The 12,406-nt window shown below is 38.9% G+C and overlaps 1 protein-coding gene across 6 annotated transcripts in view; it reads left to right on the top strand.

The window, feature by feature from the left end:
• The window catches only part of TTC3 (tetratricopeptide repeat domain 3), a 115,406-nt gene that overhangs the window by 31,357 nt on the left and 71,643 nt on the right, over positions 1-12,406 (top strand). For all 6 annotated transcript variants that reach the window (XM_029938971.1, XM_029938970.1, XM_029938975.1 and 3 more), the window contains 3 exons: positions 2,191-2,245; positions 10,368-10,530; positions 11,471-11,516. In XM_029938971.1, coding sequence (XP_029794831.1) covers positions 2,191-2,245; positions 10,368-10,530; positions 11,471-11,516 — 264 coding nt within the window. The remainder of the gene's footprint in view (positions 1-2,190; positions 2,246-10,367; positions 10,531-11,470; positions 11,517-12,406) is intronic.

Below are 12,406 nucleotides of genomic sequence, written 5' to 3'. Positions count from 1 at the left end.
GTTGAAAAGGTGAAGAAAACTTAACCTCATTCAAGAAATCGGAGTATGTGGCTCTAGAGTTATATATTTAGTGGCTCAACAATGCCCTCAAAGACCTAGGGTTTTTCTAGCCCCACTGCGTGACTTGGACCTCAGGCTGCCTCCTCTGGCTACTGTGATTCAGACATTAAAACTGAACATTCTAGTCTCCAGGAAAAGAACGACTCTTGTAATCTTCAAAATAAGTTGCACATACTGCAAAGCGTACGATTCATAAGTATATAGGTTGAATTTTCAGAAACCTTACACGTCTAAGGTTCCCGCACCTTACATGTGTAAGATCAGCACCCAGATCACAGCCCCAAGCAGTCCACTCTGTTCCTCTTCCCAGTCTGCCCACCTCTTCCCCCAGGATAACTACTATCCCAGCTTCCAACGCCACGGGTTAGTTTTGCCTGTTTTTATGCAATATAAACAGTCATACGGTATGTGCTCTTTCATGTTTGGCATTCAGCATTGTTTTTGAGATCCATACTGTTGCATGTAGTTGTAAAGTGTTCATCTATTGCATGAATATACCACATTTTATCCATTCTAATGTTGATGGACATTTGGGTAGTTTCTAGTATTCGGCTTTTACAGATAGTATCATTGTGAACATACGTATTCATTTCTGTTGAGACTATAATTAAGGAGTGGAGTTGCTGCGATGAGGGTATGCCAACATGCAGCTTTCCTACGTAGTTTCCCGTCTGCTCGTATCATTTTACACTCCTGGCAGCAGTATACGACGTTTCAGTTCCACGTCCTCACTAACACTTATTATTTTGTGTCATTTTCATTTAGACATTCTAATGGGTATGCAATGACACGTTGCTGTGATTTTAATTCGTATTCCCTTAAGTTGATCAAGGATATTTATGTTGAACATCTTGTCATATGCTTATTGACCATTTGGATAGTCTCTTTTTGTGAAGTGCCTGTTTGGATCTTTTTTTTTTTTTTTTTGAGTTGAATGTCTTAATTAGGTTTTTAAAATTTTATTTTGGATGTGAGTCATTGGTCAAATATATGTATTACAAATAGCTTCTCACATTCTGTGGCTTGCCTTTCACTTTTGATGTTTTCTTTTCACGAACAGATACTAACTTTAATATAGTCCTACGTATATGTTTTTTCCCTTTATCATGAGCACTTTTTGGATTCTGTTTATAATCTTTCCTTTCTCTGACGTCACCAAAATGTTGTTTCTTTTAAAAGCTTGATTTTTTAGTTTTGATATTTAGATGTATAGTCTGCCTGGAGTTGGTTTCTGTATTGAGTGTGAGGCAGGGCTCAGGATGGACATGGATGTCTAATTGCCTCATCACTATTTCTTAAGATTATATGTTTTCTCCAGGCACGGCAGTGGTCATGTTTGTCACATAGATCAGGTGACTGCATTTCAGCATCTGTTTCTGATTTGTTTGTACTAATCTGTTGGTCAGGTCATCTGTCTTTAGATAGACATTTTTTTTTTTTTAACTGTATAGTCTCTTAGAAGGTACTGCCGTCTGGTAGTATAAGTTACCTGGTTTTGTTCTTCCCTGTAATCTCTTTTTAAGAGTGATAAGCCCTCTGAGCTCTCATTGGCCAGCACTAGATTATAGGACTGCCCCAGAACTAGTCAATGGAAAGGAGAGTGAGATTGCCAGGATTGGCTTACAATAATTATAATTATCACCTTCATTTTACATATGAGAAAGCGGGCCAGAGCGGTTAATAACTTCCTACATAATCCCAAGGAGAGTTAGCAATTGTATTGAACTTAACTCCCATCTGTATTTCAGTTTTTATGCTCTGTCCTCTGCGACTTAGCTGACGTGTGAAAGATCTGGGAGTTATAGTTTTAGAGATCAGAAGTCTGGCTGATGTGCAAAAATAGTGCAGGAAAACCATGCAAATAATAAGACATAGATATAGATATGTGTGGGAAATAACTCCAGACGTAAGAAAAGTAGTTATTCCTAGGTAGTTGTGATTGTGACTCTGGGTGAATTTTTCCTGTTGTTTTACTTTTCTGTATTTTCCAAATTTCCTATAATGGACATATATGGATTTTTAAAAATTAAAAAAAATTGTTTAAATGAGGCCATTTCTGGAAAATTCAAGTTGTACAAATAGATGCCTTTATTTAAGACAAAAATGAATATTTCTTGTTTTTCTTTTTAGAAATGCACTTGGTGATGGAAAGAGAGCCATTATTCTAAGGAGCAATTGGACAAAGGTAGGTTTCTTTTATATTTACATTCAGGAAGTAATGCATATAACTTTGTGAGGAATCTGTGGACAGGATGTACATTTATGTGTAAAAATGCTGGATAAAATTGTGCAGAGCTCAAGAATGTGAGAGGGGAATCTTCAGTTCCATAATCAGGATATTTAAACACAGCAGTGAGGCCGTGCGTGTCTGAGGAGGACAGGTAGCCCATAGCAATGGTGAGGGTCTGAGGATACTTCAGTGACTGAGATGTCAGCATCTCCTTATTTTCTTACAAAAAATGAAACTTAAAATCGAGGATGAATTATAGGAGACTATCTTTTCAACCTTGAGGTGGGAAAGGATTTCTAAAATAATACCCAATGCACAAATCTGGGGTTGGGGGAAACGTAATAAATTTGAGTAAATAAAACCTAAAAACTTCTGTATGTCAAAAGACACCATGACTGAAAGCATAGTTTGGGAGGAGATAATTTGTCATATAGATAACATATATGTCTGATAGGATTTATGTCCAGAATATACAAAGTACTACAATAAGTTAGAAACCCAGGAGAAAATGGGCCAGAGAAATAAATAGGCACTTCACAGAAGAGAAATCCTGAATGAGCAATAGAAATAAATTGTTTTATTTCCTAGAACTTAAAATTGTACAGTTAGAAAAATGAAACCAAGAGCAGAAGAGAGAGTTTTCAAACAGACCTTCATGCACATGAGTAAATAAAACGATGTGGCATCACTTGGGTACTCTAGATTGACAAAAATTAAAGAGCCCCACAGTGCCAAGTGTTGGTGCATTTGTGTATGTCCTAACAGGAACTCTTCATAAACTGGCGGTGAGAATTGGTTGCAGCCAACTTGGAGAGCACTGTCATATGCTTATGACATGCTTGTAATCACTTGAGTCTAAGTGTGTGTACCACACAAACATTCTTGCAACACGCGCACATGGGGAAATACGCAGAGTGGTTTCTAATGGCACAGAACTGCAGATACCATGTGTCCACTGATAAAGCAGCGGTGGCTGAGGTGTTTTCGTAGATCAGAGTCTGGCCTTCTTAAACACCCGTTCTGTCCCTCCTCTCACGGTCTCCCCATTCCCTGTGTGCTGAAACTGCCGGCTCCTCACCGTTCCTTATGTATGCCAGGCCCACTCCCAGTTTGTACTTGTTCCCTCTGCCTAGAATTAGATGCCTTTCCCAGGGCCAGCTCCCTCGTTTCCTTTCATTTTTTACTGGAAGTTGTCTTCTCAGTGAAAACTTCTTTGGCTGTACTACTAAAATGGCAAGCCTGCTCTTCTTAGACGTTTGCTATCCTCTTTCCCTGTTTTCCTTTTTTTTTTTTTCCCTCTTGGCATTTATCATTATTGAATGTACTGTGTGTGTGATTTCAACTGTGTTCACTGTGTGTCCTCCTTTACAACGTGAGTACCATGAGGACAGGGTTGTTTTGGTTTGGTTGGTTCATTCTTGAATCTAGACTGCCTGATAAGCTGCCTAGCACATAGCAAGTACTTACTAATAAATAGTAAATATTCGTTGCCTTAGTGAATGAACAAGCCAAATACTAGATGGCAGTTGGAATAAGTTAACTGGCTTTATCAACATTAACAGATTTAAAAAACAGGGTTGAGAGGTGCCTGTGTGGCTCAGTCAGTTAAGCATCTGACCCTTCATTTCGGCTCAGGCTATGCATGATCTCAGGGCTGTGAGATCAAGCCCCGCATCAGGCTTTGCACTGGGCATGGAGCCTCCTTGAGAGTTTTTTCTCTTTCTCTTCTCTTCTCTCTCTCTCTCTCTCTCTCTCTCTCTCTCTCTCTCTCTCTCTCTCTCTTTCTCTCTGCCCCCTTCTCTCTGTCTACCCTTCCTCCTCTTGCCCTTGCTTTCTCTCTCAAAACACAGAATATTAAAAAACAGTGTTGAATGAAAAAGAGCAATAAAAGTATAATATAGGCCAGAAAAATACCTATCCAACTCATGATAATGTTTGCTTCTGGACAGTTAGAGAGAGAATGTTGAGAGAGGGTCCGAAGAAGATTTCAGCCATATTTGTATGGTTTTATTTCTTCCATTAAAAAAGAATCGAAAGCAATTATAACAAAATGTTAGCATTTATTTCTAGATGTCTGTGATATTAATCACTATATTTTCCCAAATCATAAAAACATCTTTTTTTTTTTTTTTAAGTAGAGCATCAGCTTCAGACTTCATCCTTGGCTTTATGTAATTTGTTTTTAAACAAGAGTGAGTGTAATCATAGAATTTCAGAGTCCCCCAAATTGTGATTCATGTGGCCAATGAGTGTATCAGAGCCTGGGGACTGTGAAATTCCCCAGGTTGACTTCTGCATCCAAATTTTGGAGTCCGTTTTTAAATGCCTCATTTTACAGATGAAGAAATTGAGTCCCAGAAAGGTAAAGGGACTTTTGTAAGTAGACAAAACTGGATTGAGAATCCAGTTTTGGATTTGCTTCTATTTGAGAGTGATCCATTTGTTGCTATTTTTATTACCATTGTTGTGCTTGAAACAGAAATTTGTTGGTCACTGAACCTGCATTTGGCATGTGCTCTGTAAACACAGAGTGAATGGATGATAGAATTAACACTGAAACCCAGACTCTGAAGTTGGTTTTCTAGAGTTACCTTTTGGTGTTTCAGTCTATTATCAATTGAAAAAAGAGTACTACAACTTTATGAAGTACATTGAAGACTGTTAACATTGTAACAATTACATTGTAAAGTAATTTATTCCTGACTTAATTATTGAACAGAATATACTGTTTAAAAAAAGACTATTATTTTAGAGCAGATTCAGGTTCACAGCAAAATAAAGAGGAAGGTAATTTCCTACAAGTCCCCACACGTGCATTGCCTCCCCATTGTCAGTCTCCTCCCCCAGCTGCGTGGTTCAGTTAGAATTGCTCAGCCTACACAGGGACATTGTAATCACCCAAAGTCCATAGTTTCCCTTAGGGTTCACTCCCTAGATGGGTTTGGTCAAATGTATAATGTGTAATGACATTTATCCATCGCTACGGTTTATATAGAGTATTTTCACTCCCCAGTCTCCTCTGATCTGCCTATCTCATCCTCCTTCCCCCACCCAACCCCTGGTCATTTTACTGTCTCTGTAGATTCAGCTTTTCCTGAATGTCATAGACTTGGGATCATACAGTGTGTAGCTTTCTCGTATTTTCTTTCACTTAATAATACACATTGGAGTTTCTGCCATGTCTTTTCATGGCTTGATGATGGTTTCTCTTTAGTGCTGAATAATATTTCAGTGTCTGGATGCACCAGTTTATTTATCCATTCACCTACTGAAACACATTTTTGTTGTTTTCATGTTTTGGCCATTATGAATAAAGCTGCTATAGATCTCTATCTGCAGGTGTTTTTTCTGGACATGTTTTCAACTCCTTTGGGTAAATACCAAGGAGTGTGATTGCTGGATCATGTGACAAGAATATGTTTAGGGTTTTTTTTTAATGTTTATTTATTTTGAAAGGGAGAGATACAGAGTGTGAACAGGGGAGGGCCAGAGAGAGAGGGAAACACAGAATCCGAAGAAGGCGCCAGGCTCCGAGCTGTCAGCACAGAGCCCGATGCAGGGCTCGAACTCTGGAACCGTGAGATCATGACCTGGGCCGAAGTCGGATGCTTAACCGACTGGGCCACTCAGGTGCCCTGAATATGTTTAGTTTTTTAAGGAAATGGCAAACTGTTTGGCAGAGTGGCTGTAACATTGTGCATTCCTGCTGGCCACATATGAGAGTTCCTGCCATGCCGTATCCTCAGCATTTGGCGTCAGTGTCCTGAGTTTTGGCCTTCCTAATAGGCATGTCCTGGAATCTCCTTTCAGTGCGGATTGTCCTAATGACGTATGATGCGGAGCATCTTTTCATGTGCTTATTTGCTGCTGTTCACCTTCCTTGGTGAGGTGTCTGGTCTGTTAGAATCTTTGGCCCATTTTTAAATGGGTGGCTTTCTTATCATTGAACATTGAGTTCTTTGTATATTTTTGGGTAACAAGCAGCCCTTATCAGATGTGCTTTGCTAAATATTTGCTCCTGGACTGTGGTTTCTCATTTTCTTGATACCAGCTTTCAGAGAGCAGAAGTTTTTAATTTTAATTAAGTCCACCTTATCAGTCATTCCTTTCATGACCCATGAAAAATTCATCACCATTTTTTGCATTTTACATTTAGGTGTGTGATTCATTTTTAGTTAATTTTTGTGGAGACTATAAGGTCTGGATTCTTCTCTTTTTTTTTGCATGTGGATGCCCCAGCATCATTTGTTGAAAAATCTGTCTTTACTTCATCCTATTGCCTTTGTTCCTTCGTCAGAGATCAGTTAACTGTGTTTATGTGGGTTCATTCATTTTATTTAAATAGGGAGATTTTGTGATGATTGCAAAAATACTTATATAGATCCTACTAAGTATTAATAAAAATTTGGTAAGTACACCTAGGCTGTTTTTTCATTTTATTTTACCGGAAAGGAGTGCTCATTGAAGGGTAGTTTAAACTTCAAAAGCAAAGATAGAGCACACAAGTGCATTTTCTACTTCTACTTTAGATCAACTAGGAGTCTATTGGGCCACGCCTCTAAGGGATAAGCCTGCATAAGAAGGTGCTCTTTAGATTCTGTGAGGGTGGGCTATCCTCCCTTCTTCGCAGATGGAGAAGACTGGTAAAATGTCAACTGTTCTACACATGCTTTCAACCTTAAGAGAGGGCATATCGTTGTATCCCAAAGAATGAGAAGTTTTATAGTAAACAGACATTTGTCAACAATCTCTATGCATTGTCTTTTGATATTGTTACATAGCATACAAACCAGTAGCCTCACAGATGCCCACAAGAACCTTTTAAAATTGAGGGGGTTTATTTTTGTGAGTGACCAAATCTAACTCCGATTTGGCCCAAGTAGTTGGGTCATGTAATTGAGAAGTCTAGGGATCAGCTTCAGGCATGGCTGGATCCAGGTCTACATACATTTTTCTTCCTGTTTCTCAGTTTTGCTTTCCTGTGTGTTAGCTTCATGTTCAGTCTTTTCTCTCTTTTCATTCTTTCTTTTTGGGTAGATTCTGTTGCTGTACAGAGTTCCTTGAATTTTTTCTTCTGCAGTGTCTAATCTGCCCCAATTTTCATCTGATGTATTTTTCATCTTAAATGCTATAACTTTCATCTTTGGAATTTCATTTTTAGTATTTCTTAAATATTTCACATTTCACATTTTAATATGTTCAGTCTTTCTTTTGGCTTCTTGAGCATATGGAATATGCTTATAATAACGGTTCTAATGTTCTTATCTACTAATACTATCATCTAAGTCATTTCTGAGGTATTTTCAACTGACTTTTTTTTCTCTTCCTTATAGATCACTTTTCCTTCTTTGCAGATCTAGTAATTTTTTATTGGATATAAGACGTTGTGAATTTTGCCTTGTTTGTCACTGATATTTTTGTGTATTTTTAAATATTTTTGAGCTTTGTTTTGGATACATTAAAGTTACTTGGGAACAGTGTAATTCTTTGGAGTCTTGATTTCAGCTTTTTTAGGTAGCACCATAGTGGTATTTGGTCAAGAGCTATCTTTTTCTTCACAACTGGGGCAAAATTGTTCTGAGGACTCTACCTGTCATTCTCTGAATTACGATGCTTTCCACGCTGGCTGGTGGAAACAGGACTTATTCCTGGCCCTGTGTGAGTGCTGACTAGTCTTTCCTTTTAGGCTTTTAAGTGATTCTTTCCCTGATTTGGGTTTGGGGTCGTTGCCCTACATGTATGTGCTGACTAGTACTCAACTGAAGACTCAACGCAGGTGGACCATGTAAGGATCTCTGGGATTCTCTGTGGAGCAGTCTCCTCTCTGGTCCACCGCCCTGTGAATTTGCACTGTCTCCTGATGTGAGACTGCGGTCCCTGCCCAGGTGCCTTCTCCTGTGCCGTGGCTTAGAAACTCCGTTCAGCAAGGCGGAGCAGTCGTAGGGCTTGTGCGGTGTGTTTCTTAGGTCTCAGGGATCACGGTCTTTTGTTGCCTGGTATTCAGAGTCCGCAAACCTTTACTTCACGTATTTTGTCCTTGTTTGTTTGAGGGAAGAGCGTGAATCCAGATCTCTGTTACTGTATCTTGAGCAGAAGTGGTAATTAGAGCGTAGGCTCTCCTGGCTTCATTTTGAAAATGACTTTTACCACGTAGTGGGAGCCCCAAGCTGATTTCCTTAATAACTGTTAATTCTAGTGGAAAAGAGAACCTCTTTTAATATCTATGTAGTACACCTGAGGGATGCCTCAGCCTGATCCTGATAGAGCCATGTGCCCACCAGTGGATCGATCCTACAACCTGGAAGATGGTGCATTTCGATTGGTCAGTCTCCTGGGTCACAGCTGCGCTTCTCGCTGTTTATTGTTGAGCTGGAGCACTAGTCCCAGGCCTGCCATTACAATACAGAGTAGGGACATGGTGGCACCCAAAACGGGGCTGCTGGGCAGATGAACAACAGAGGATTTATATGTATGTGATACGCAGTGAGGTAGTGTCAGAGAGGAGCCAGACTTTGTATTGTAATTGGGTTCAGGAAACTCTCTGAGATACATTTAAGCTTCAGTCACATAACTAGAGCAGTGGGATCTGAATAAACTGCTTTCTCAAACAATAGACATTATACTAGGTTTTACAGAGTTTGGGAAGAGGACCCAGCAAAAGAGGAGGACGCTTGGAGGGCCAGGTTGTGAATAAGAGAAAGAGAAGGTGTTTTTTATACATTTAGCAGATAGAGTTGATAATCTCATAATCTCTTATGCTGTGAATTTTTATGCAGTCATCTAAATTTCGAAGTTGGAATATTCCTAGGGGATAGGATTTTGGTCCTGTGGCGTATCTGGGAGCTCTGTCTTCATCTGCCTTTTGAGGAAAAGCAGAGTTTAAGCAAATGGAATCAGAATTGGGATTTTTAATCTGAGCCTAAATAGTCTAGCTATAAAAATGCTTCAGAACTCACAGATTGGGTTGGTGCACCAGAGCAGGATTATATATGCATCGAACCTGCGTAAACAAAGGTCCTCATGGGACCTTTATTCTGGTCTTTTTTAGTGAAAAGGTTCATCTTTCTTAAAAGGGTCCATTAATCTCTGATTTAGTAGTTTCTTAAAGAATGAGAATGTTCTTTGTAAAATGTGGGGTAAGAAGCAGAGAGCTCTGGGCCCGGAGTCAGAAGGTCAGGATTCTTTGGTTTTCCTCTTCATAAGTGTGCCATCAGGGCAGTTTCTAGCCTCTTTCACTGAAGTCCATTCCCAAGGGGAGACACCGTACCTACAACAGGAGTTCAGTCCGTGAGTAGCTAGAAGAGGGGGCGGTTGAGTTAGCCCCAAGTTTGGTAATATTAGCTTTCTAGATTAAAATGTTCATCCTTGATATAGATTTCCCAAAATCCATACGTGGGGCTAGCCAAGACTGTGGCTCTGTAGCAAACAAAACAAAACAGAAAGCCCTGATCATTGAAATTGAGTAAATCCGCAGTTTTTGGACCTTTTATTCAAGCCAAGAACTACACTTAGAGATAAAATAATGAAAAGCTGTTTGAGAGAGGTGGATGGAAGCTCTAGCCTGGGCGCACCCCTAACCTGTAGCCATGCTCTCAGAGGGGTTGCAGAACTACGGTATGAGCGCACATTTTCTTCTAGCTCTGAAATCTGTGTGATTTCCAAAGGGTAGCGAGTGTAGTGACTTAGAGACTATTATTGCCTTAAAATATTTAGAGAAAAAATTAAGTTACTCATAATGAATGTTTTTATGTACTTTATTTGGCACAAAATATTTCATTCTTCACTAGTAAAATATAATAAAGGTTAAATTATTTTCTTTGGGACATAAAAATCTCTTAAACAAAAATACTGATCTCTAGTTAAAATTGTTACAAATACTATTCATAACTTTTCGCTTTAGCTCATTTTAAGTAGTTTTATATTCTTAGAGGTATTAAGATTTTAAAAAATTTTTCATTGATAGGGCCCTAATCTAACATTTTTAGTAATTAGTTTTCAAGCAAAATATTTTTCCTTATCTATTTTCTTTAACTTAAGCATATTTTTGAGAAAAAATTAAATTTATCTTTTGGAACAGGGTCATTATCGTTATTGTGCTGCTCTTTCTATGCTGGGGGAATATGACTGGGCCCTGCAAGCAAACATAAAAGCTCAAAAACTCTGTAAAAATGACCCTGAGGGAATCAAGGATCTAATTCAGCAGCATGTAAAGTTACAAAAACAAATAGAAGACCTGCAAGGTATTTCACCTAAGATTCTTTGGTTACAATCGAATTCCCTTTAAAACTTTTGAAGGTGGGTTTCTTGGATTAATGGAGGACCGTAAATCAATTCTCAGGTGATTCATACTTACTTTGTTATGCTTTGTTGGTCAAGTCACTTAAGTTTTCCATTTCTGTCTGTGTAGAAGTACATTAGTGTTATATCCCATTAGGTAATTACAAATGATTTGTATCTTTTATTTGAAACAGACAACAAATTATTATTTAGTCTTCTGTAGATTTTGAATAAAGTGAAGCCTTCTGAAACAAGATTGTTTAAAAATTTTCCTTCCATTATTACAGTTACTTCCTAAAGAAAGGATCCTTCAGTAGAGTTGTTTGATATTTTTGCAACAAGTCCATGGTTCATACTATAGCATGCTGACCATATATGCATATATATATCTGTATGGGATAAATATGCATACCAGAAATCAGCTGTGTGGACTAGGAATTCCAGATTTTCATTCTCTCGTTTTCTCTCCGAAGTGATTTTGTATTCTCCAATGCCCGAAATTCCCTTACTCTTTACTTTCAGCATATAGGTCTTTCCTGTTTTTTCTTCTTTCGGTATTTAATGTCTTAGGAAGTTGAGCTGAGATGTTATTGTCCAACAGAACATGATTATAAGATTGTGAGCTCCTCGGAGACAGGTACCATCTCTGGATCAGATGTGTATAGACTGCTGCCTCTAGTCAGTGATCACATGTAATGGGATGTCAAATAAGGCTGTGTAACATTTTGCTGAAACCATCCTAAAACTAAAAACATCTGGAAATGTAAAATTACTTAGGTTTCTATTTTTCAGTTCTATAAATTTGATGCTCTTACTGTCAGTTTAAAGGAAATTTGAAATCTCTTTAAAGTATGTGTTGCTAATCCACTGATTACTATGTATGTGTGTGATTGAATGTTGTAGGTCGAACACCATCTAGGAATCCAATTAAAGCCTTTTACGAAAGCAGGTGAGTTAATGTCACTCAGATCTGTAGCTGTTACTTGGGATGGCTTTGCCTTGTAAATTTAAGAATCACTGTGTATAACGCTTTGTAGCTAACGGCAACCACAGTACAGTTGGGGAGGAGAAGGAGAGGGGTTTGAGTCCTAAGATCAGGTGACCTGTGAATTGTCACATTTGTCTTGTAGGCTGTTTTACTGAACCATTTGCATATGTATTTATGGGAGATCCATCGCCTAAGCCTAGGGGAAAAGAGCAACGTAACGTTACTTGCATGTCACTGGACTGGGATAGGTACCGTTTTTGTAGTGATGATGCTGGCAGCAGAGAGTAGGGACAGTCTGTACCTTTAACTGTCAGCTGCTGTCCTGGAAACATCTGCCTTCGGCTTCCCAGTATCTTTTCAAAGGCTGAGACACTTTCTGTTAGGAATAGGCAACAGGCAAACAGACACATGAAACAATGCTCAACATCACTCATCATCAGGGACAAACAAATCAAAACCACACTGAGATACCACCTCACGCTGGTCAGAGTGGCTAAAATGGACAAATCAAAAGACTGTAGATGCGGGTGAGGATGTGGAGAACTGGGAACCCTCTTATGCTGGTGGTGGGAACGTAAACTGGTGCAGCCGCTCTGGAAAACAGTCTGGAGGTTCCTCAAAAAATTAACAATACAACTATCCTATGACCCAGCAATAGCACTGCTAGGGATTTACCCAAGGGATACAGGAGTGCTGATGCATAGGGGCACACGTACCCCAATGTTGATAGCAGCACTTTCAACAGTAGCCAAATTATGGAAAGAGCCTGAATGTCCATCAACTGATGAATGGATAAGAAGATGTGGTTTATATATACAATGGAGTACTACGTGGCAATGAGAAAGAATGAA

The sequence above is a fragment of the Suricata suricatta genome, chromosome 5, assembly GCF_006229205.1.
Source record: "Suricata suricatta isolate VVHF042 chromosome 5, meerkat_22Aug2017_6uvM2_HiC, whole genome shotgun sequence".
Lineage (NCBI taxonomy): Eukaryota > Metazoa > Chordata > Mammalia > Carnivora > Herpestidae > Suricata > Suricata suricatta.
The sequence above is the reverse complement of the archived record's forward strand: the minus strand, read 5'-3'. Positions and strand labels throughout refer to the sequence as shown.